The sequence below is a fragment of the Corvus moneduloides genome, chromosome 3 (genome assembly GCF_009650955.1).
Source record: "Corvus moneduloides isolate bCorMon1 chromosome 3, bCorMon1.pri, whole genome shotgun sequence".
In the NCBI taxonomy this organism is placed as follows: Eukaryota; Metazoa; Chordata; class Aves; order Passeriformes; family Corvidae; genus Corvus; species Corvus moneduloides.
The window spans coordinates 113,876,111-113,902,397 of NC_045478.1; the positions used below are offsets into that span (position 1 = coordinate 113,876,111).

At 41.3% G+C, this 26,287-nt stretch overlaps 1 protein-coding gene and 2 long non-coding RNA genes across 3 annotated transcripts in view; 2 read left to right on the forward strand and 1 right to left on the reverse strand.

Annotated features, from left to right (window-relative positions):
- The first annotated feature begins 3,497 nt into the window (after positions 1–3,497).
- Positions 3,498–26,287, forward strand: part of KIF16B (kinesin family member 16B) — a 171,806-nt gene continuing 149,016 nt past the window's right edge. Inside the window, 3 exon segments of the mRNA XM_032103634.1 lie at positions 3,498–3,673; positions 23,015–23,084; positions 24,071–24,184. Coding sequence (XP_031959525.1) covers positions 3,627–3,673; positions 23,015–23,084; positions 24,071–24,184 — 231 coding nt within the window. The 5' untranslated portion in view covers positions 3,498–3,626.
- Positions 7,021–7,793, reverse strand: LOC116441578. The gene is made up of 2 exons (XR_004239155.1): positions 7,732–7,793; positions 7,021–7,422 (listed from the first exon to the last, which is right to left on the reverse strand). It is a non-coding gene; the product is annotated as an uncharacterized LOC116441578 (long non-coding RNA).
- Positions 7,908–16,731, forward strand: LOC116441577. The gene is made up of 2 exons (XR_004239154.1): positions 7,908–13,367; positions 15,636–16,731. It is a non-coding gene; the product is annotated as an uncharacterized LOC116441577 (long non-coding RNA).

The following is a 26,287-nucleotide window of genomic DNA, read 5'->3' on the forward strand; positions in this document are numbered from 1 at the left end:
GGGGCAGACTGAACCAATGAGAGCTTCAAGCAAAGTTCAAGCAAACTCATTGTTGAACCAAAGGGCAGGAGAGAGAGGAACACTCATTTCTTGTTACGTCTCAAGGACAAGGCTTCATCAACACTACTGGACAAAATCAGGCCAGGCTTTACTCTCCATATACTGCACACAGCATTCATGTCCTGGCCTGGTGAAGGAAAGAACTTTCTGAAATAGCAAACCATGGAGAATTTTAGGAGGATGGGAATGTTTTGCTGCTTCATGCCAGGTGTGCTGTCAGTGCCTTAGCTGGGCCAGCTACAATGGGTACTCACTGTGGAAGTGGAAAAGTTTTCAATGACACAGGAGGATCTCTGAGTGTGGAGAAGCTCATATGACCTTGATGGCTGGATGTCTCAGAACACAGCACGTGGACGTGTATTTACTGAACAAGGTGTATTTCTTCAATAGTTTTGCTAAGCAGAGACAGGGAAAGCACGACTGTTTGAGAGGAGTTACTAGATGCTCTAGAGCTTAGGCTACACTTTGGTTGGCTTTCCTAGGAGCCCTGTGTAGCTTTTACCATTGCTTTTATTCTTTTATCCTATTATGCATGCGTGTACATGTCTATTTTTTCTTATACAATTTTTAGCTTATTCTTGTATTTTTCTAATGTGCTTCCTGCACACCTCTGGAGTGTAAACATGGGATCTTTCTGTCTCTCACTTCCCCTTTTTCGCTCTCCTCCTTTTCCCAGGTCAGGTTGTTCATCCGTGAGATCTCGCTTGCCATCAATGCTAATTGCTCATCAGGTGATGATTTTACTGTCACATCTCTTTTCTTATTCCTTCCCCTTTTTGGAGACAATAAGTTGTCAATAGGAGTCATGCTAAAGTTAAGGTGTTTGAGTCTGATATCTTCTGTGTCTTGGTAACTGGGTTTTTTTGGCTTGTCAACAGCTTAGTGGCTTGAATGAAATTATGTTCATACAAAGTTTAAACCAGCATCTTAAATGGTGTCTCCATCCTGGGTGTAGTTTCCAGTCACTGACAGTGCCAAACAAAATATTTGTTATTTCATAGAATCATAGAATGGTTTGGTTGGAAGGAACATAAGAGATCATCTCCTTTCAACCCCCTGCCATGAGAAGGGGCACCTTCCAGCAGACCAGGTTGCTCAGAGCTCCATCCAACCTGGCCTTGAACACCTCTATGGATGGGGCATCCACAACTTCTCTGGGAAACCTGTTCCATTGCCTACCCACCATCATAGTGAAGAATTTTTTTCTAATATCCAATATAACCTGTTCTCTGTAAGTTTGAAGCCATTTCTCCTCATCCTGTCACTCCATACCTTTGTCAAAAGTCCCTCTACAGCCTTCTTGCAGCCCCTTTAGTTACTGGTAGGCTGCAATGAGCTCTCCCTGGAGCCTTCTCTTCGCCAGGCTGAACCCCAAATCTCACACCCTGTCTTTGTAGGAGAGGTGCTCCAGCATGCTGCATTTAATGTACATTTGAATTTAATCTGTTTATTCTCTCACTTTTTGCCAGGCCGACCATAATCAGCTTTCTGTTGTTATACTCCAAGGATGGAATCAGTGCTGATACCTAGCAGGAGAGCTGCTGTTAAAGAATAAGCCAGATTTATTGTGTTATGTACCTAAATATTATTATTTGACCATGATGCCCACTATGTATCCCATTTCCACTTCATGAAGATGTTACTTTTCCTTTGCTGAGACAGTGCTGCCTGTGTCTCTGCTTTGCCAAGCCCGTCTGTCTAGGGTACTGCAACATGGTGAGATGCTGGGTCCAGGCTCTGTCCCCAGCCCCACTGTACCAGCATGGTGGCAGCCCAACCTTGCTGGCATCTCATCAGGGCAGCCTGGCAGAGAGTGGCAGGGATTGCATGCATGATTTTAACATCTTCTCTTAAGCATATATGTATGTGCATACATATATGTAGCAAAGAAGAAAAACATATTAATAAAAACACATAGTGTAACCTTGCTGCCAGGAGGGCCAACAGTATCCTGGAGTATATTGGGAAGAGTGTGACCAGTAGGTCCATGGAGAAGATCCTCCCCCTCTACTTGGCCTTAATAAGGCAACATTCTGGGCTCCACAGTGCAAAAGAGACAAGGAGCTGCTGGAGATGTTCCAGCAGATGTCACAACGATGATTAGGGATCTGGATCTCCTCTTACAAGGAGAGATTGTGAGATCTGGGTTTGTTTAGTCTGGAGAAGAGAAAACTTAGAGGGAACCTCATCAATACAGACAAACATCTCTGTGCCAAGAGGGTGCCAGACACTTTTCAATGGTTCCCAGCAACGGGACAAGGAACAATGGCCATAAACTAAACCACAAGAAGTTCCAGCTTAATATGAAGGACTTCTTTACACTGAGGGTAGCAGAGCACTGGAACAGGCTGCCCAAGGTTGTCATGGAGTCTCCCTCTCGGGAGATATTCCAAACACACCTGGATGTGTTCCTATGTCACCTGCTCTAGGTGACCCTGCCTTGACAGGGTGGTTGGACTGGGTGATCTTCAGAGGTCCCTTCCAACCCTAACAATTCTGTGATATATGTAGAAGCATATAGATATACATAGATATAAATGACAGATAGATACATAGATAAACAGAAATATATAGCTATCTTCCCCGTATATAGATATATGTATATATAATACATATACTCTCTATACAAAACACATATATAACCCTACATATAAAATGTCTCTCTATGTGTAATGGGGAGTTACATATTTATAGAGGGCTGTATATGTATATATGTCTATATATCTATCTACATATATATCTGTATATGTGTATATACATGTGTGTGAATATATACACATATGTGCATATATAACCAAGTGGTTTCCTGAAGGAAGGTTGTAGCCAGGTGAGGGTTGACCTCTTTGTACTCTTAAGATTCATGTTGGACATCAGGAAGTTTCTTCACAGAAGGGGTGATTAGACAGTGGAATGAGCTGCCCAGGGAGGTGTGTAAGGAAAGACTGGACATGCCCTGGTCTAGTTGACATGATGGTGTTCAGTCAAAGGTTGGACTCAATGATCTCAGAGGTCTTTTCCAACCTAATTGAATCTGCGATACTATGATATATGCATATATATATATATATATATGACTACATATATAAATATATATATATATACACACGTATATATGTGTCTATATATAGATGACTACATGTATATATGCATGTGTGTGTGTGTGTGTGTATGTATATATGTATAGGAGCATACACCCCTCCAAAAAATAAATATACCGCCGTGAATGGCCTTATGGAGAAATTCTCATATGCCCACCCACAGTATTCTGTTTCTACCCCTCCTCTCAAAGCTCCCCTCCCGGCCGTCCTCCGCCTCCTCCTCCTCCTCTTCCTCCGCCTGCACCTCAGTCTCCTCCTCCCGCAGCTCCCCCGCCCCGCCCCAGCGCGGCCGGGCAGCCGAACGCCGCGGGGCGTTATGTCCTTGCGCGGCCGCCGTAGCGCCCTCTGGGGCAGGGTGGCGGTCGCCGTAGCGACACGGCCTGGGTTGGGGGTGGCCTCGTTCCGTCCTGGCGGCGGGCGGGGCGCGAGGCGGTGGCGAAGGACAGCTCGGGCCAGCGGGGATGAGCCATGGCCTCCGTGAAGGTGGCCGTGCGAGTGCGGCCAATGAACCGCAGGTGAGTGAGGTGCCGCCCCGGCCTTCTCCGCTCCGGAGCCGGTGTCGCTCACAAGGGGTGTGAGGAACGCCGTGTCCCGGCTCTGCGGGCGGTGACAGCCACTGCGGAGGCGGAGGGGGAGCTCTGCCGGGAATTCAGGGGCTCCCGGCGCTCGGCTGATCCGCTCTGCCCGGCAGGAGCGACTGCTGGGAGCGCTTTTCCTCCCTGGCAAGTTGGGAAGTGGCTCGCCGGTGGAGCGTAGAGGAACGGGGCTTTGCCTGGGAAGTTCACTCTGTCATGGTCTGAAGCATTGCTTGGTGTGGTCCTTCTGTAATGACGGAAAAGTTACTCTGGTGAAGATGGAAAACTTTGAGAGGAAGGACCTGCCAAGGATATATAGCCAGGCTTCTAAAATGTGAAAGAAACCTACTTCATCTGAAAACAGCAGCCTTTTCTACCCGCGTGAGAGTGTTGTCTAGTTCATTTAGAGCTATTAAGGTTACAGGTTATCAGCTTAAGCTCAAAGTATATATATATATATATAAAGCAGACAGTCTGCTGCATTTACTGTATGGACAGGAGTTCATCACCCACTTCCTGAGGTGTGTCTGGGAAATAAACACTGTTTTCTTTAATGAAATATGTGCATAATATGCATGGTAGTTAATGGTCTAATGTAAGAACCATATGTGGAAAACGATCCGATTCTGCTGGCAGTGCTCTTCCTCTTCCCTTGTTCTGAAGAGATGTAGCCAGTTCAAAAGAAAAGTGGTTTAAAGCACAGGCAGCCCATCAGACTCTCACTGTTCCTCTCACTTGATCTGATTCAGGTGTTTAAAACACACGATTTGCTATGTTCTGAAAGTCACTCAGTATCTTGTTTTCAGAGAGGGAAAGACAAACCTTATGAAAATAAAGCTCATGAAGGTAGGAAGGGGAAAATATTGCAGGTTGGTTTTGAATAATTTAGGTGGATGGAGTTGAGTGGTTGGAGGTCAGGGTTGGTGAATAATCTTGTCACACCCTCTTGCTTCCCCCTGCCCTCTCCTCTGGGTCTAACAATATGGTTCTTAAAAATTTTAAAAATTATTCTGTATATATACTCCACTTTTCCTTCAAGAACCTCTGACAACAGGTAGCATAGGTCTTTAGGGTAATAAGACTTCTTATGTGCAATGTTTTGGTAGCACTGAGAAGTTTTGCAGGAGGACTGTACCTGTGATCTACTAAGAGACAAAAGAGAGACAGAAATGGAAAGCATATGGCAGAAGAGAAGGTTGGTAATTGTCATAGGCAGTGGAAACACAGACCTGTGAGTGGAAGTTTGCAAATGTTGTAAAGAAATATCAGACCAGGACTTTGGAGCTGGTGTCTCTACTGCATGTGGGAGGATAACTTGGATGGGGCTGGATCCAAGCATACCTAGAAAATGATGAAAATTGTTTGTGATACAATGGAAGAGGGCAAACCTAAGAGCAGGGCAGACAGAGGCATGGTGTGGTCCAAGGGGCAAGCCGAAAAAATGGTCTTTGTCACAGCTATGTGGCAACAAGCAGGCTTACTCTGAAAACTGTTGTCTGACCATGCAAACTGTGAAGAGCCTACCAGCTGATGTTGCTAAAACCTTGGAGTTTATGGGATGATGTTAGATGTTTATGAAACACTATAAGGAAGCTAGATTTAGTGTCATGGAATGTTGCTTTTAAGTATTGATTTTTTTCAGAGGCACAGTCAGTGTTTGGTGTGGGACCTAGCACTGGGGTCACTGGTGTTCCTCTCTGTCAGTCACTGCTGGACTCATGCTGTGTTTTGTAAAACTGAGATCCTAAGCCTGAGAGGAAAGGCCTGGTGAACCGTAAGCCAGGAGCAATACCCATATTTTTCTTAGTGGTTTCTCAGAATTCTTAGGGTTAGAAGTGATCCCTGGAGATCATCTAGTCCAGCCCCCCTGCCAAGGCAGGAGCACCTTGGCAAGTGTTCCCTTGCACATGTCTTCTCTCAGCTGTGGTCCCTTTGCCTTTTTTGGGTCCCTGGAGAATTTTACAGAGGAAAGGGCTTTCTGCCTGTTCAAAGGAACTCTGCAACCAGCTGTTCATTCTCCAGCACTTAATTTCAAAATCCTTAACATGATACTGTATGGAGTTAAATTTAATTTAGTTAAATTTGCTTTGGTTTGTTTGAAGTTTAATAATATAATGCAGCTTATTTCGTGAGTCATTTTTAATTAGAGAGGACACAGTTGATGAATGGTTATAGGAAGACTCCTGCATCACAGCAATTGCACCATGTGGTGTCATAGCACTACTAATTGTGTAAGTCACAAACATGGATTTTGGAATGAAACATGATGGGGAGAGGGTTGTTAAGGATTACTTACTATTCTATTGCTTAGATAACAAACTTTAGGTTTTTTTTTTCTTCTGTGATTTATTTTTAGTCTTCTTGTTCTCTGACTTGACCTGTAAAGAATGTGTTCATTTCAGTGGTGGCGTTAAAGTCTTTAACTGCTCTTCTTGGAGTTAAGATCCCAAGTTGCGTTACACAGATGTTACACTGAAATCTTTTGACTCTATCTCTGCATAATGTAATAAAAGTATGTGTAATGGCTTTACAGTTACTGCTTTGAAAACAGTCGTAGCATGAGCTTAAAAAGTTCAGTTACTTGGTGAATCTCCATCTGTCATTTGGTTTCCCTCATTCAACACTGAATTGCCATGACGGCCTTTCAGTCTGTGCTTACAGCTGTAAGTTTCTGTGAAGGCAGCAAAAAACCTGCCAGCTGGCAGAAGCCTTGGTTTTTGTCATCGGATAGAAACCTGCCGGGAGGTGAGCCTGGGTGTTTGATGTATTTTTGCTTTGGCAAGGCAATGGCTTTGGACACCATGATTTCTAAGGGTCATTTTCCAACCGTTACTAGAAGCATTCATAAAATGGGATTGTAGAGAAGTGTAATCAGATTAGAGGCACTATTTGCTCACACACTGAACAGATGACTTTGGGTGACTAGTTACTAGTCGCTGTCTTCTGCATAGTGTGATATCTGGGAAGCTGTTAAGCCTTGCCTAATTCTGGCTCTCTATTTTGTATTATGCACTGCATCTGCACAGTTCAAATAAATGCACTGCTTTATGTTCATCTATTCAGAGTCTTTAAAGAAGCAAGAGGGAGTAGTATTTTCTTGCTTCCGTTTTGTGTCACGTTTCTTCTTTATGTAAACTAGAATTCAATTAGCGTTCCAGGAAGCCACTTCTGTAATTTTGTCAGTGTCTTGGTTAGAGACAATTTAAAGGAGAACACACTGGAACGAGTTATCTCCTTTAGGATTCCAATAATCCCTTTCCACCAATAAGAAATGAATAGAAATAGAGGAAAGTTAAAAAGCCCCCATCGTTTATTAACAAACAGGATGCCAAGAGGTAGGGAAAAAAAGTAAATAACTGCTAGAAACCAAACTGCTAGACCTCACCACCCCACTGGAACAAAGAGACAATATGGCGTCAGGAAGGCAGGAGCTTCATGGCGCAGTTCCAGCAGCAGACGGAGGCCCGATGGCTCGTCCCTCCTTCCTACGGCAAGGCAGAGGATAGTGGGCACGGCAGGCGAGGCAGCTGGGCTCGGGGCATTCGGTGTCTTTTTTCTTCCCGGCTGGACGCGGTTAATGGCAGCTTGGGCTGGAGTCTCTCCGCTCCACTTAGGGCGTGATGCCTCCGGGTCTAGGACAGGAAACCGCGGAATTCGCCCTCAAGGCAGCCCAAACATCGCCACTGCAACTTTTCCAAGCCGAGGGAAAAAAAAAAAAAAAAGGAAAGGAAAAAAACCTTTGCCTGAGCGAAAACACCACGCCACGCAAAGCCGCGATAAGAACCTGGGCGGGCAGTTTTTAACAAACGCCTGCTCCAAAAGCCAACTTCCTGCCCCGCTCCCCCCACCCCGATTCCCGGCTGCAGGGTCATAAAGACACAGTAACATTTTTTGGGCCCAGATGATTACGGGATACAGTATTATTCTGAATCACCCCAAGACAGTTAAATAAAACCATCTAAAATATGCCAAATAAGAAAAAATGTTTTGATACTTACTAGAGAAAATATCAACTTGATTCTTCCAAATACTGTTACTAATTCTTGTGGCTCTCAATTTCTTACACCTGATAGCTCTGTTCTGATTGGCTTTTAATTAATGAAGTAATACAAGGACGCAAGCTTTTTCAGATTTTTAACTCTTTTTGTCTGTCTCTTGTATTTGCATAAACGAAATATTTATTTAACTGTCTGAACAAACTAAATGAGGGTCATGTGCTATCTTTACCTGAAAAGATGCAGCTGACATCAGAACACGGGTTTGCACGGCAGTAAGTTCTTCCCTGTGCTTATCCAGTGCTCTCAGCGTTTTTAGATATTTATTTAAATGAGTTGCCTAGACTTTTTCTTGGCTCTCTTCTTACTGCCAATATAATGGAATAGAAATTCTAATTTGATTTCGTGTTTAATGATCAGGTTTTTTTCTCCTGCACGTACACACTCGGATTTGCTCTCCAAACAGAAGTGACCAATGGGGGTTGCAGAAGTACCTTACAGACATTGTAGTGCTCTAAGTGGTTATGCAGCCATTCACAATTATGGCATGAAGATTAAAAACTTTTCTTTTTGATAGTGGGGAGACAGAGAAAATATGTTCTGTTGCCTAGAGACATCTTTTGTGTGATTCTGGGATTTGTTTGGATTAAGATCTGATACTTTAATCCACAAATACAGTCTGTGTGATTATTCATTAGATGTAAGGTTGGCCCTCTAGGATAACTTCATGGTTATGCCTGTAAGTCTAAGCAACTTCTCTACATGCAGAGCTGGAGGCAGAGTACTTTGGGAAATTTAGGACCAATATCTTATCTTTAAAAATAACTGCTTGTACAATCCAGGCTGTAGGTATCAATAGCAGAATTTTCAACGGCTCAAATTAATAGTGCAGTGCAAAGGACAGAGATATAAAGGAAGCTGTTTTGTTTTACAGGGAACTTGTGACTGCAGTGTTTTTGTACCAGGAAAAAGAGATAAACAAGTAAACAGTGAAGAGCCAGCTGAATTTCCATTCTAAATGTTTATGTCAGGAAAATCCACAAATGCCAGAGGTTTATGTCCAAAAAGGAGACCGAGGAGTGTTGCAGCGGGGATTTCTGCAACATGTATAGACACCGAGGCCCATGGAAAGAAATAGGGAGCAATTCTTGATAGATGTTTCAGAGATCTTTATTTTCCAGCCACATGGCTAGGGGACTGCCGAAGAACTGAGCAACCACGGGACAACCAGGGTCCTCCCCTGGTAGGGGAACACAAAACAACCAATGGGGAACGGGATTGTCCAGGGAGTAGGGAGACCCCGCCTCTACCCCAGGGTCCCCTCCCCCCGGACCCCACGGAGGAGGAACCCCAACAGAGTCCTTCAACTTTATTCGAATAAAGGGAGAGAGTCCACTGGACACACGGCCGTGGGCTTTTCTCTCTCTAGGTTTCGGAGGGCACAGCCTCCCGTTTATCCTAAACTCCTGGCTGCATGTTGCCCTCTTCCTTTCTCCATTGGCTGAGGTTCTAGGAAGGTACAGCCTTCCCGAACCACGTACCCCATATCCATCCTTGAACCTACTGTTTTACCCCAAAGTTCAGAAGTGCAGGCTTGTGCAAACCGATATCTATTTCAGGAGACACACTGTCTGGGCCCAGTAAGGAACCTGCTGCCCAAAGTCAGTACAGGCATTAAGACCTTTTTCAAAGACGTTAACACCCATCAAATTGTTTGTAAAGACATTGGCACACATCTTTCCTCTAATTTACAAGTGATTTAGGTAGGAACTTACTGGGAGTATGACATTTATAATTAAATACCCATCCTTTTTGGAACTGAGAAGCAAAAAACATGCATGGAAAATTCATTATAAAATTGTCAGTGCAGGGAAGAGGAAATGAATTGGTGTCATGATAAATTACAGTGTTCAAAGTACCAGTTACTGTATATTTTTCATTTTCAGGTTCCTGTGTATGTTTTTAATTTTCATAAGATTATAAAGAGAGAGTGTTTTGGCAAAATGTATATAACGTCAGTGTATCACAGGTACAGTGAGGAAGGATGGAGTGATTAGAAGGAAGGACACTCAGAGCTAAATATTGTATCTATCTCTGAAGTACATGGTGAAATTTTTACTGCATCTGTTTCCAAACACTGATTTCTGTTTGTTGCTCTTTAGAGGTGTCCAGAGTGATCTCAGAAACAGATTTTAAATATGGCCAAGTGTTGCAATACTCTCACTGTCTGAACTACTCTACCAATGAGGATAAACCATTTATCAGCAAGCTGAGTTTGCTATTTCCTATGGTAACTGTTTGAACTTCCATTTTAATAATGGTGCTTGTGATTTGATTTATAATCATGTACAATTTCTCTACTATAAAAAGAAGTTGAAAGATCCTTAAGCATAAGGTGAGGCTCTGGTGTGCCTAGGGTGAATGTACATCTGTCTTGCTGCTGCCTGTTTATGTGGTTGAGTTTGAATCCAATAAAAATCTACTTTGATACTGATTTGGCAAGATGAACTAACTGTTCTGAATGTGGCTTTTTCACCTTGCCACATTTTGTGTTCAGAACCTTGAACATATTTAATAATCTCTGGCAGATTTTTCCTTTTTTTCAAAGTAGATACATTTCTCTCCCTGAAAGTAAGCTATGCATATATGTATATATACGTCTCTTCATCAGCGTGCTGCTTCTGTTGTTAGCACTGGATCAGTGCATAATGGTGTAAACTGATCCAAGTTCCTGGATCATATAAACTTGATACTAAGAGCACTTGAAGTCTGAAAGAAAAAGTGTTCTTAGTTTTGTAAGATACATCAAGAAATGTTTTTACTTTCTATCTCTCACCTCTTCAAAAGGAACGAACTGTAGGAAGAGTTTTATTCTACAGTATGGTCGTGAATCTTCTCAGGATAGGTCGTCTACTACAGGGAGGAGCAGAGGAGTGAACATCAGCATGACAAAGTCTATGTCATCTCTCCTTAATAATCGCTACCTAGTACTTGTTCAGTTGTGGGTTACAAAATAGGGAATCTGATCCGTGTTTTACCCTAGGTGAAATGACATGATTTTTGTGTGTCCATGTGTTCAAGATGTAAAACTTGAGAGAAAAAAGAGGTGGGTAGGACATGGAGATGTACCTGTTCTGGGGGGACTTTTGGTCCCTGGTTTTGGTGGTACTTGATGTCAGACGTGGTGAGAATGTGTTCTTTGAGAACTGGTCTCAACAATAGATGATGACATAAACATTTGTGATTAGGTAAAAATGCCCTCAAGGATTACATCAGTCTCAGAGATGGTAGTTTATGGCTGTTGTTGTTGCTGTCTGTAGCTCTGGAATGAAGACGCCATTGAGATAGCAGTGTTTGCTGGGAATCAGAGGTGCTGTATATTGGGAGGCTCCTTTAAATGGTATCTATACAGATAATATATTTGAGAAAGGGATGTAGTAAGCTGGGTTATAAGGCTGTAGGCAGACCATTAAAAAATGAGGAAAGGCTGGAGAATCTGCTGTTGAAGCAAATGAAGTAGAAGCAACAGCTTGCTCATAGCAGAGCATTGACTCGAAGGACTATTAAAAAAAAAAAAAAAAAAAAAAGCCTAGTGGCCTTACAGAAAAGTCTTGGTTGTCAGAGATAAGAATAAGAGCTGTCAGAAATCTTAATGTATTTTAAGGTTTTTTTTTGGTTTAAGAGTAGTAAGTGGTAGATAAATAGTTCAGGTCTGTTTATGTAGGAATGGAAGAAGCAGTCGGGAGGTGAGGGGAAAAACACCAAAGTTATTTTACTCAGGAATTTAAGGAGAACATTGCAAGTGTAAAGCAGAACAGTTGCTCTTCTGAAGAGCTTAAGCTGGAGGTGATCTAACCATGTGTTTGGCAAGGGGTGGTAAAACACAGTACTGGACAGCTGGGTTAAGGAGCAGGGTCTGAGGAGAGTGTCCTTTGCTAAAATAAGTTCAAGTCAAGTAGAGAAGCCATCAGCAAGGCTCAGAGTTGACTGGGAATTTGGATGCCACAGGTCAGGATATTCTAGAGAAACTTGTTGGACTCTCCTTAGGCTTTTTCACAATAGCAAATATCAGCAGTGCTCAAGGAAGCTGAAACTTAGGGGTTAGGGAAACTTAGAGAGCTGAAATGTAAGGATTTAGCACTAGAGAATTCCAGCACTCTCTGGTGTTTGTTTCTCACCTGTGCTAAAGTACATGGTCTTTGAATGTTAGTGACTTGTTTTCCTCTTCTTTCTATGCCTTTTCTCTTGGTGGTTAAGCTTTTCTGCTTAGAAGCAATGGATTTGAACTTAGGAGTGTGCTGCACTCTCAATATAATCCCTGTTTGCAAATACATTGCAGAGCCAAACACTGAAGCTGTGGTTGGTGCTTCCCCCAGCAAGCTCATGTGTTAATATCTCATAAAATCCTGTTTCTGGAACCTCATTATCTGAATTACGTTGGAAAAGATCTCAAAAATGATGGGAGTCCTTGATTCAAAGAATATCACGCTGCATGTGTACTCTATATGTTATGACTACCAGAACAGATTAGGACATGCAAATCTAGACATATTTTCAGGGCTTAAATGTTGAAAGAGAGATTAAATACTTAGTTATGGCTCCTTCTTAATATCTCTGGAGTAATGGAATGAAGCTAATAATGGATCAGCTTAAACAGTATCTAAGGAATTACTGCTGGTGAGGTAGTGCAGGTTGAGGAAGTATCTCCTGAGGGGAATGAAAGCTCAGGCAGTTGGGTAGGGCTAATACCTTTTAAGAAAGTCATTAGAGGAAATCTTGCTTGAATGGGAAAGTGAGACTAGACCTGGTTGACTGTTAAGTAGCTCCTGTGCTTGCCATTCTATCTCAGACCTCCTCTTCAGTGGGTTTTGCACAGCTTTATACACATACGTGAGAATAAATGGGGTATGCAGTCTTTAAAATGGGATCTTGCTCTTTTCATGTATCAAAGAAGATGGATCAGGAGGAAGAGTCCCAAGTGCAGAGCTTTATCCTTGTGTTGGTGAGCAGCAAAACCGCAGCAGACTTGTCTGCTGCAGAAGAAGCTCCAATGAGTTTCGGCCAAGTACTGGATTCCCACTAACTGAAGAGTTAATAGCTGGGAGTGACAGTTAATTTTCCATAAACCATCAGAAGTTGGGAAGCCCACTTACAGCCTCTGCTTACATGTGCTTATTTTTCTGTCCTCTTTAGTGCTTTAATGCAAATACTTCTAAAGTTTTTCAAGTGTGTGGATTTGTCACAATCACTACCTTGTTTCATCTGTCCCCCTCCAGAGTGCTGAAGAACAAAAGACCTTCCAGTGCCAGCAAGGCTGGAGCACAGTAGCAGCGTGGACATGTGTGGGGCAGTGTATTTAGACTGGCCTCATTTACAGTTTGCAATCCCCAAAACTTTCTGGTCTTAAGCATTTTGAACTTAAAAGCCTAGTTTTGGAATAGTGTTTTCCAAGTCCTTTATTTTAGTATTATTGAACACGTTGCCAGACTACCTATGCATGTTACATCACTGAAATGATGAACAATAAAATGCTTTTAACTCATGCATTTTGTTGAGAATTCCCTGAGACCAGAAGAAAAAAAAGGGTGAATAAGGCTCTCTGAATTGTAGCTTTCCTGATGAAATGAAGCGAGAGAAAGGTGAGTCTGTTTGTTTTCCAGGCTTAGTTTATTTGAAATTATGACTAGTTATGAAATAAATGGGATTAGTACTCAGCTCTTCTAACCTAACAGAGCTCTTGGACTTGGAGATTCTTAGAAATCTGAGTGTCTGAAAGGCAGGTATTGTTGGTGGGAACAGCTGACTGAATTGAAGAGCGAAGTCCTCTATTTTGCAGTAACTGTGAGTACAAAGCCGGGGTTATTTACTGAGAGAGGGTTTTTCAGAGTTATTTAACAGAAAGAGTGCATAGATGGCACTCTGTGGATACAAAAATGCTACTAGCAAGGATTTTCTTGCAGTTTTCTAAGTCCGTGAGAGACTTTTTCTCTCTCACAGAAAATAGTAGCAGAGTTCTATAAACAATGAAACACCTGCAACCTTGAAAAGTCTTGTTTATAGTACAGTAGAAAAATATTTTGACAATGGATGTTTTAGGATTCTAGCCAATCACCCCCAAGGGGTGGCTGATCCTTGTCCAATTAAACTATGAAGAAAAGTCTATAAAAGAGTTTGTAAAATAATTAAATAAATCAATCTTGCTGCATGATTTCTGCCTGCTGGATCTTCTCTCCTCCTCCCCAAGGCTGCGGGACGGTATTATATTATATTATATTTACGGTATTAATAGCACTCATCATCTTAATTGCTGCTGGGGTGAAGTTCTTACTGTTGAAGAGTCAAACACTTCAAATGTTAGTTTTACAAAGACTCTTCTCCAGAGAGTTTATGTTGTAAATACAAAGCAATACTGAGATGCAGAAACCTGGAGTACACCCATAATTTTTCTGTATTCTTATACATTGGAAAGATATTTGTACTCACATAGCTGAATTCATTTGTTGTTCAGTCCAGATTGTTTCTGTGTGTCTCAGTAAAGGAAAAAAAATGACAGTAGAAAAGCCTTATGGATTACTTGAGGGGCTAAAAGAGCCATGAAGTCAGGCACAATCCTGCCCCACCTCCCCCTCCCCCCCCCCCTCCGAATTTCTAATTTGAGGACTTCCTACCCCAAAAGACAAGGGCACTGCAGGGAAACAGTGAATCTTGGAATCATGTTTTACTGTACACAAGAGGTTAAGACAATACTGTCTTTGACTTGGGATAGCAGGGATAAAAGAACAAATTGGAAGAAACAAGATACTAAAACCAAAGTATCCAGGAGTCCTAGATAAACTTCACAGTAGTATAATAGTTACAACAGAATTCCAGAATGTCATTCGTATCAACGGTTGTGTTTGAGGTTATATTTTATGTTGCTTCTGCCAAAGATGGCCATTTGCTTCATTTTCTTAAAGGCTGCTATCAGAAACGTGTAAGAAGACGATTCACATGTGGCTATCTTAAACTTTAGCTGTGCAGGTCTAGTTCCCGCTGGTAAGACTATTACTGAGCCTGGTCACTATGCAGGCAAAGCAGGAAAGTTACTGTTGAGGTAGTCTTCTAATTGATGATAAAACCTTTTCCCAGTTATTGGGAGATCATTGACCATAGCATGTATAGTTATAATAACTTTAACTTAGCTGTTGCTGATGGTTTGCATATGTCGCCACTCACCAGTTGTGGTCTGAGTTCTTGGGAGGTGGAGCTACCAAAATGTTGCTAAAAAAAATTAGAAAAACAGGTCAAGTACATGATTTATTATAGTGACCAGTCTGTATGTGTTACTACGAGTGTGCATAGTTTTCCCAAAAACGCTGGATATCCTTTGACAGAAAGCAGCACAAGGACGCCTATATGTTCAATTTTTAGGAGCCTTACTGCAGTATATTAAACTGCTAGCTTTCAGTGCTGTTGGTAAAATTTATTCTTACGGCTAAAAGCGTTTAATCTAGGCTGTCCTTCATACAAGAACCAATATGTGTGTACTAGTATAGACTTAGAGATTATTTCTGTTTCATGACATATACAAGATTTCCCCTGTGTCTGCATTCTGTGTCACTGGATTTATTGTTCTGGTTTCAGCTGCACAGTGGAGAAAGCCCTGGGACTAGCAGAACTCTCTCTTTTAATTATTTTCAAAATTTTCCAAATTTTTTTTTTAAACCAGTAGTAGGGAATGGAGGTATCATCATAAATCTGCACTAGCAAATTGTGAAGATTCTGTTCATCACAGAAAACCCTATGCCCATAAAAAATGTGCTTTATGACAAAATTCTCTTTTAAAGTACCAAATAGGTGCAGAGTTTCTGTTTCTTACTGAGACAAATGCAATCTGATCTATAGAAAGCTGTTTCTTTTCATTTCAGTCTCCAGGAGTTTTTTCTTCTGTTTTCTTGTCTGGCTGAAACTGAGGTGAAACTCAAGAGCTGGCACAGTTCATGTCAGCTAGCCTGGACTCATCGAGGGATTTTGAATCTGTTGGCTGCTGTCAGCTAGCTTTGACAGCGTAGTAGAGGTCTTGAAGATAAAGAAGATGTGCTATCAAAGAAAATGGACAGCTGTCAAGGAGCCTGCAGAGCTCTCCTGAACAAGGGGGAGGCTGCTACCCTTACCAGCTGTCACTGGATGCCCCGAGGACTCCTTTCAAACTGAGTCTGACGGACTTCTGACTGTGGTTGCACTGCTTGATGTACAATGTGTAGGTGTTAACTCTAACATGTTAGTGTAAACATGGCTTTGGCCATTTAATTATGGCCTTGTAGCCATATCAGTCAACTCCATGGGGTCACTTGGAGATCAGGATTCGGAGAGATTCATTCACCTTTTTCTCTGCTGGTTTCAGGGAGCTCAGAATATGCTGCTATTGCCCTGCTGTGGATACAATTGTGATTTTCATACGGTGTAATCATGTAGTACCAGTGGCCCAAACGACAGTGGATTTCCAACGTAGTGTCACTAGGTCATATTGCTTGATTTGTTCTGGTTTTAGGTCTCAGCCAGCATTACATTGAAACTACTTGTTATTGATGTTTATGGAAAAACATAGCCCAAAGAGTGATGAAGATATTTTATTTACAGACTACCAGTTTTTAACTGTGTCTGGATATTGAATTGTGTTTTTAAAAAGTGTACTTTCTACAAAATGATTTGATAAACACTGACGAAGTTAAAAAAACCTGCCAAACCAAACAAATCTCTGATAGGAAAGAGAAATTGTGTGATCCTTAAAATTGCAACAACTTTGCTTTTCCTGTAGTTACAGAAAGTGATGAAGAATTTCTTGTGTAGAAGGGTTTTTGCTTGGTTTTTAAAAGTATACAGTTGAATTCATGTTCCTTTCTTGAGTTACCTCTGACAAAGGAAAGCCCTCTTGGTCTGTGTAATTTGATGGGACATCAGGGCAAATGCACAGTTACTATGTAATCAAGGTACCAGACAATTAAAGGTTCTTTCTGTGCCACACTTTGTGCTTGTTTTTCAGTTAAATTTACCTTGAATTCTTCCGGTTATTAAGCAACTCCCACGCTTTCACTTTGTGATCCCAGAAACACACCTTGAAGAAGAAGAGTGATAAAGCAGGAAATAACTAACATTGTGCCTGAAAGGCAAACATAAGAAGTAGAAGGAACTTTGCTGAAGTTATTGAGCGTGAGTTGCTTTATGAACTTTCAGACTGTTTTTGAGTAGTTGAAAAACAGAATTGCACATCTGCTCTTCAGTATAATCCTCTTCCAACAGATTTTCCATTAAATTTCTACAGTCAAGTGTATTTCCAAGAGTATATGTTACAGACCACCTATTTCAACACAGCTGCTCTGCAGGCAGTTCAGATAGTGGCTGTGTCCTTGGCTGTGCAGCCTTGGAGGTTTGCTGAAGTGATGTTTTTAAACATTTTTGGGGAAAACTGTAATTTCTGTCCTGTCCTTGTAGGTTTTTCCCTACCAACCCATGGATAAAATGCATCTCATTCTTTCTGTTCTCTTCTGAGGCGTTTGACAGGTAATCACAATCATTCCCATAAAGGAAATCATAATCTCATGAATTTTTAGTGGGTTAAGCTATAATAAATACTCTAATGTCTGAATAGTACAGAATGGATTAATAAAAAACCCACTGTTTAAATAACTTTCCATTGAAGGACCTTAAAGGAAGGAATTTAAAGATGAACTTGGAAAAAGACAAAACAGATTTTGCAGGTTAATAATAAAGCTTTTTATGAAGCTTCCTTTGTTGATTTATATTTGAGGTCACAGTACTTTTTCATGCTCTTCTCCCTTCTGTGGGAGGATCTTCAGAAAGTTTTGGGGTGGGTAAGAGACCTAATGAACAGGGGTCATTGGAAGTTGCCTTGAAATCTGGAGATACTGCTAATATTTGACAGTCTGTAGTATGGTTTTGACTAGATGCCCATGGAGATGCAAAAACTACTCTGGTCTTTGCCCTCAAAATAAGCAGGGAATATAAGGGAGGGAGAGAAAGAACCTTGACACAGCTCTCTGTTGGAGCTTCTTCCATGAGCTGCCATGTTTTGATACAGCTTCTAAATCATCTTCAGTTTAGGGCAGTTTTTCACAGTCCATGTTCCCCTTGTGAGGAAATTATTAAAACTTGGCCCAAGTAACGCATTGTTGGGGTTTTAAGAGATCTAGTTTTTTTTTTTCTCTGTTAAAGAAATTTCCCCCCATTCTGTTACTAAGATACAAATCGCTGGGTGCTTAAGAGAAGACAAAAGACCTCGCTACTCTTTTTTTTCACCTGGGTGTGGGGTCAGTTCGCTCTCGGCTTCTCGGGGGAGAGGAGCCTGGTTCTTTTTGGCCGTTTTTCTTTCTGCGGAGAAAGATCCCAGGACCCCCGGCCCACCTTCCCTGCCCCGCTGGAGGCCGGGCTGTGGCCGCCCTGCCCCGCTGCTGATTCGAGCCTTCGCTGCGTTGTAGCCGTGTTCTCCCTGCCTGCCTAGACCTCGGGGGGTTCCCCGCTTGGATACATCGTGTCTGCCACCCAGGATTTGTGCTCATCCCTGCCGCTCCAGCCTGCTGTTCCCGAAGGTCCAGCCGGCCACCGGGGCCAGCTGTCTGGGGTGTGTGAAGCCTTTGTTCCATCCCTCCCGGGATCCCAGGGCACCAGTGCCGCATGCTCCCCGAGCTCGCTCCGGAGCGCCCCCTGCAGCCGCGGGGAAACCATCGCACCTGCCCTGCTCACCGGGAGCCGCCAGCGCCCCTGCCGGCTGCGAGCGGAACTGCACCCGAGGGGAAAGGGCCTGACAGCCGAGAAGGCTGGCACTGGGTTTGTGATGGTTTGCTGTTACTGCCATAGTTATTGTTGTTTGTTTAACGGGTTATATATATAGTAGTAAAGAACTGTTATTCCTATTTCCCATATCTTTGCCGAAAAGCCCTTGATTTCAAAATCATAACTCGGAGGGAAAGGGGTTACATCTGCCATTCCAAGGCAGGCTTCTGCCTTCCTTAGCAGACACCTGTCTTTCAAACCAAGACACCCATCTAGCAAGTCAATTACAGGAGAAGGATACCAGTTCTTTTAAGGATATCTGGTACTAACATTGACATAGTTTTATATTAAAGTGTCAGTATTATCTGAAGTAGTTTTTCTGATCTCCCCCTCATCCCCCCAGTTCATCTTTCCTTCTTGCAGTTAGTTGCTGGATGACTAGCTGAATTGAGCAATAGTAGAGGGGTAATTACAGCACTGAGCTGATGTATTTCCTGGTGTCTGTGCCAAGAAACTTGCCTGCATGATCACTTTGTCATTTGGTTAGGGGCCATGGGATCACGGGTTATAAGTTTCCTTCCCTTGTGATCCTGGAACTCCATGTGCTGTATGAAAGAACATTGAGAACAGTCTGGAGGCCCTCCCTAAGCGCTGCTGTGTGAGCAGATTTGGCTCAGGGGGGAAGCAGGATTTCTTAAATCATCAAAGCATTAATTGTGAACCAGTTTTGGCAGCCGATCCCTTTATATTGCTTTGTGATGGAGGCTGGAATTTGCAGGGGCAGAATCTTTGGTTAATGGCTGAAGCTCATCTCTGGATGAGGTAGGGTAAATAGTTCCTGTGGATGCTGGTAATGCTGCTGGATGCTGGAGGGTTATCCTCACCCTGAAGGTTACCCAGCACTGCAGTACAGCTGTTTACAGGCTGAACTTTTAACTAAGGTGGAACTTGCAATCAAAACTTTTTGAAAGTGACTTGGCCCTGCTGAACTGCATTAAATGAGTGCCTGGAAATAACTGGCATCATGCAAGCAATTGTTTTTATGGGATGCTCTCAAACTCTGTATGTGTATGTCGTGGTTTGACGCAGCTAAGCGTCAAGCACACAAAATCTGTTATTTTCATAAGGGGAAAATAAAATACTGAGGAAAACCAGAGAGCTGCGGGGCAAAACAGGTTCAAATTTAAACAGTTGCTGTACAAAGAAAAACAAGTTTATTACTAACAGAATTAAAAGTAAAAAGAAATAACAAGAAATTAAAGCAAACCTCCCCTCTCTTCCAGCACTTCCCTCCTTTTACCCAACTCGCACAAAGGGTAACAGAACATGGAATTCTAGTCAGTGTTGCAGTTCGTGCAAAATTCTCTTTCTTATGCTTAAGGAAAAAAGGGGTTTTTTTTGCTTCACATGGTTCCCAAACTGCCACCAGAAAGAAACATTCTGCTGTGGTGTAAAACATTTCCATGAAAAATCTCACAGTTCCTTCACACTGCCAAACATGGGCCATCACACGGGGTTATTAATCTTTTTAAGGATGAGTTATTTTGTCCTGAACACAAAGGCTGTCTTCGCTACAAGTCTCTAAAAGCCTCTCACTGCTTCTATATAGCCTGGTATAGGCACTCTTCACAATTTTCACGGGTCACACGTGAATTCTCCATCCCCCCATGTACTTCAAATGGATTAAAGAGACAAATAGTTTGTGGTATTACAGTTTCTTACCACGGCATGCAAGAAGTTTTTTTATGCTACATCCGAAAAACACGGCACCGCTCTCTTTTCTCCCGTTGCCATTTTCAGCTTCGTCTCACATGACTCACTTTCTCTTCCTCTCTGACTCTGAAGCTGCCATGTTGAAGAGTGTTCTTGTTCAGGTGGAGGAAGCCTCGCTCCCTTTGTGCTGCTGGCTGCATGGTGTCCTCTTCAGTTCAGCGCGAAGTGTGCTGGCTGCAAGAAGGAGGCTCTGCCAGCTCCCGCTGGCTCTGCGTGGAGAGGAGAGGGACCCGCCGGTCCCAGGAAGCCACGCTGGATGGGTTTAGCTGTGTGGCAGTCCATGGCTGGTTTTAGCTGCCTGTGGCTCTGTGATAGTTCCCCCTGCGCAGCGACTCAGGGTCCGTGCCGTGGCATTGGGAAAAGGCGCAGGGGCCCCGGCCCGACGGAGCCCGGAGGCTCCGAGGCCCCCTCGCCTTCTGGCAGGCGAGCTGGAACGAAAGGTAATTCCTGCCTTTCCACGCGGTTTAAATATGTAAATTGTGAGAAGCGTCATTAGTCTAAAAGACTGTCCATGAACTCCGGTTCAACCCACTACAGTGTACAATAAATTATGCTCGGCTGTCTCATATTAAAATGAAGCTTGGGTATTTGATTCCTGTTAATTTTTTTTCCACTTCTCTCAGGTTGGCTAATTTATTCTGATCCTATATTCCTAATTTAGGTTGTCCTCTCACTAGCTCTTCTCCTTGAAGAATGCAAAATTCTATTTATGAATTGTATTATTGGCTAGTGCTTTCCAAGGCCTTTTAAAAAAACCTTTGATATCCTCATTCTTTATTAATATTTACTAATATTTTCAGTAGTATCACAAAATTAATTACTTTAAGCTTTTCAGAGTTTTGTGTAGTTCATATATGGGTGTTAGACTTTAAACATTGTGTACCACCATTCCATTATTGAGTAGCTTTAGCAGAGTGATATGGAGAGCTGGCTAGGTTTGGAAAGAAAGCACTAGCATACTCGATTATTTCCCTTTGAACACCTTAAGCATGAAGAAATAGAGATAAAAAAAGCAATAATTCTGGCCTAGGGTCCTTCCTGCCTGGGGTCCTTACAGACTTCCTAGAGGAAGCAAGTTACAGTTTATATTTGAAACAAATTTTTATAGTAGGATTGACCATTTACTTGGGCCAAATTACTTATTACACCTTTGCTGAGCAAATAGCTACAGACAGGTAGAGGCTGTGGAAGAAGGTGGATGACTGGGAGCCATCCACAGGCTGCGCTACTGCGATGCCAAAATCTATTTCCTACAAAAAAATACCATTAGACATTTTTCTCCATTTCTCTGTATATTGTCTTTAGCTGTATTTTGGTGTTTCAGTATCTTAAGTCTAGATCTAGTAATCATAAGGCATGCCTCAAATTTTTCTATGGTAGATCTAAATTCAGCTGTATAATTAATGCTGTAATTATTACAATTATCTCCTTTATTAGCTTAGAAAATGTGTTGATTGTCAACCTAATGTGTTGATATTTAATTAAGCGCTTTTATTTGCCTAATCTTTATTCATTAATGTAGATTTTAAAATGGGTTTTGCTTTGCTTCACTATTTCTGCTGGAAAACTGAGTATGAACAGAGAGTAGCTGGAGGAACACAGAGTTGGGTGATCTAGTGTACCATGAAGAAGAAAAACATTAAAATCCTGAAATTGGTTGTCCTGTTATTGGGAAGAAGTTTCTCTTTTGCATTTTGTGCTGATGCAAGTGAATATCCAGTAGTTGCTGAGATATTGTGTGATACGGTGGAGCAGTACTTTATTGCTTTAAAGCCCTTTGCTTTGCTCTGCACTGGTCAGGCACGCCAGTTTGTCAGGTGACTTAGCAGATGATTTTGGGACAGGCGTGTCAACATTTGAGGAGTGAGGTTTTGTGTGCTGCTCATCTTTCCCTTCTGGCTCTATTTTCTATGTGCATGTTTTCATTAGCACAGGAAGTGTTATACTCAAGGTTGTCATTGAGGAGCAGCCTGTAATGCTCTTATGACTAACAGTCGCAAAATTGCATCTCTGGCAAGCAGGTTGTTACATGCTGAGTTTAGACACCAAGCTTACAATTTTTTATGGTCTGTTTGAAAATAGTCAAAAACAACTGTGAAATAAATGTGAGTGCATGAAAACACTTCTTTGGAACTAGATTTTTTCCTTCCTGGCATGCTTGTGCTTTGGGAAGCCACAAACTTATGTAATTCTCTGTTGTAGTACAGTCTCTCTCCTTTACTGCTATGATGCATCACAACTCAAAACATGTTTGGTACCTTATTTCTGAGAGAGTTTTAAAATGCTAGGTTTTCGTGGTTTAAACATTCAGTCCCTGTCACCTAGACTATATGGGTAAGTAAGAACTGCTGCTGCTGGAATGTTGGTGAGAAGCTGGGACTTGTAGCGTTCTGTTTTGCCCTTCCTTAGAACCACATATTTGACTTTAACTGGGCTTTGGATCAGAGTACTTCCAATAAAGAACAAACCACTTAATTGACTTGCAGAGTTAAATTTCTGAAGCAGGTTTCCTCAAGCTTCTGCTCTGTTTCTAGATGAAGGGATTTGTAGGCAAGTCCAAGTACTTCAAATATATGCCATAGAAGTAAATAAACATTGTGTACAAGAATTAAAAAAGAAAATAAAAATTAATTAATCTGATAATTGACTGTGGCAGGCTGATGGGTGGAAATATGACTGTGGATAAGTGTGATATATTTCATTTAACATACTCAAATCTGGTTTTGTTTTTTTTTTTTTTCAGGGAGAAAGATCTTAATGCAAAGTTTATTATTTCAATGGAAAAAAATAAAACAACGATCACAAACTTAAAGGTGAGTAAACACAATTTAAAAAAGGAAGTCATAACTCAACAGCTGCAAAAATATGACTGGACAAAACTGGTGCTTGCTGCACTGTGGTCAACAGCCCTTAGTTGTTAACATACAGTGTTAAAGTAATGCTTTGGGGAAACAGGTTACACTGTTAACGTGCTACACTGTGGTTTTCTGAAGACTACTCTATGGGCTCGATCTCATCATTTCTTCAAAGGTTTATCACTCAGGTTATTACTTAGCTGGGAGATGAAAGCCAACAATAGCATAGAGGTATGTTTCTGATAGCTGTTAAATCTTTGCTTCATCTATAGAATTCCCATGAAAATGAACCAAACCCAAAGAAACCATCACTTGCTATAACCTTTTGATAGTATATTTTAACATTTCTCTCAGCAAGAGAAACCATGTGCAGCAAATTGGCTTTTGCAAGATAATTTCTCATGACTAATATATGAAAAGGAGTTTCAGTGTGTAGTTTCTTCAGATTCATTTGGAGCATGGTGAATATTGCTGAAGTACAGTGCCAGCTGTCATGTCTCGAACATGATGATTACCTTAAACAGCAGGTATGTCACACTTTTTTAACTATGACTTCACGTTGAAGTGCTGTTCACAGTGCAAACGTCTCTCTGGCTCCTGTAAATTATATGTGTAGGATAATCCCTGATTATAATAACGTCATATGTGGACCCATTTAACTGGGCCTAAGTATTGTGACAAAAATGTGCTGGGGGTTAGAAGCAGTAAGCTAAAATCCAAATTCCTGCTGTGCTGCTTTATGATGCGACTGTCCTTCTTGCTGAAGGGCATACCTCTTCCTAATTTTTTGTCACTGTTGTTGGAATCATAATCTGACCTGTCATTATACATTTCTAAATGTGTATAGTGTTATGTTAAATTTGCATTCTGATTATTTATTGTCAAATGTTTTTAATTACTTACTCAGGATGTGTTGTACCAACTCTATTTTCTTTTTTTAATAGGTACCAGAGGGTGCTACTGGAGACACAGGACGAGAAAGAACGAAAACATTTACCTATGATTTTTCCTATTTCTCGGCAGACAGTAAAAATCCCAGCTTTGTTTGTCAAGAAATGGTAGGATTAATGAATGTTAATAATTGATCTTTTTCCTTTCCCTTCTCTTTGGCTTGAAAGCATTCCATGAAACTTCTTTCCATTGAAAGTGCTTCTTCTGTATTTAGAAATTTTCTAGTTATGTAAGAGTTTGAATTTGGCTTTGTTTTCTTTTATTTTTTACCTTACCTAACAATGTAAGTGGTATGTTTTCTAATACAGCAGGCTGAATGCCTTCTTTCAAGTTCTTTTGTCTGATTTGTGTTGTAATGTCAAGTTAGAAAACATCTCTGAGCACTGAAATTGGTTTTGAAAAGATGTAGAAAAAAATCACTTTTGAGAAACAGCATAGAACTTTAATTCACTTAGAAACATTCTTATCTGGTTGAAGTGTGGTGTGGATTTTTTTTTTTTCCCCCCACCTTGGTCCAAAAGCCTTGGTACACATTGAAGAAGATTCTTTTTTCCTCCTCCCGTGAGTATTCAGCTTTCGAAAGGACAAAACAGTTTTTCTTCCTGCATACTCAGAACAGAAAATTAAACTTGGATCTGTAGGCATTATTCAGATGAACAGATAGACCCTGCCTGACCTTGCATTTCATGTGGACATTGAACTTTTCAGTTCTTTCCCATTCCATAATAAATTTATGAAGTGAAGCTCAAATGAGTTGTGATTGCTATCTTCTCTTTTGGTTTTGATGCTGTAAGCTTCAAGTAGTTCTTTCCCCTTAAAATAATGCAATGGCTTACTGAATATCCTGTAAGCCTGATGGGTACATACGGTACATAGATTCTTAGTATGTATCCCATCTATTCAGGAACCCTCGAAATCAGGGATGCGGTCATGGCTAATCCTAAAAAGCCTCACAATTAAAACTAGTCATAAGAAACAGTAAGTTGAAGCCATTTTTAAATATTTATGAGAATGACAAGTTTTGCCATCATATATGTCATGACTGTAATCGATGGGGAATTTAGACTTGGAATTTTTGTTTAACCATCAGGGTAAGTGATAGGTCCTCTTAGTTTCTGAATGCTTCTTTTATTTCAGTGAGATGCTAGGGATCAAGTATTTGATCATTTATATTCTTAAACTTTCTGGATTATTATTTCTTGATGATGTTCTTTTAAGTAACACATTTTTTGCTATGTTTTCTGAAGTACTAGGAAGTATACATTTTATTTGGCCATCAATGTAGAAATACCCAGATTACTTCGGCACTGTGGCAAATTGAAGTAGTAATGTATTTGAGAGCAATGTATTGAACCCGACATTCTAGTGAATGGTTTTAGGCAGGTGTTTCAGGCCAGATGGCTTTGCTAGAATTTTAGCAAATGCTTTAAATTGAGCATGCAGAGTCAATTATTTATTTATTTTTAACTAAAGCAGCTTTGATCCTGTATTTTTCTGCTCTGATTCTAAATGAAGCTTCTTCTTATGCACCAGTTGTGACTTATATTTATGGATATTTAATTCTTGGGTCCTCTAGATGCATGCCTTTAGTACTTCTGGAAAGCTGTGTTAACAAGACCTCATTAGAGGAGCCCCAGGAAGAGATTCATAGAGTTAGTAGGCTCTTGCTGTTACAGTACAGGTTATTTCCAGAATCCAAATTTGCTGTGAAACAATGAATTCTTGTTAAAACAGCCATTTGCAAATGCATACAGATAGATATCCATGTTGTAGTCTATACTGATGTCCAGGTTCCATGTATAAGTGGTAAGTTTCCCTTTTCAAAGTTTTTCCTTCTGGTGCCATTTTGCCTGCTTCAGAGTGGGTCAGGTAGAGGCAAAATTACTATAACTTGCCCATGTCAGGAGTCTATAGAAAAAAAAAATTAAAATGCCCATGTAGTGGTGGCTGCAGCAGCCTTGAGCAATAATTTTTTAAAGCTGTGAGTTTTATGATTGGTAGTGATAGGATAAATCATAAACATGGCTTCAATGTCTGTGTTCAATATTTTGCTGTTACAGTGTGTTCCACAACCCTGGACACCTCCTTCATCTGTACTGGCAGGAATGTGAACTTCTCTTGCTCAGCTACAAAAATATTGTTTTTCAGGTGTTGTTTTATTTACACTGTGCAGCACTTTGAAAACAAAAGGAGTTTTTAAACCATAGGAG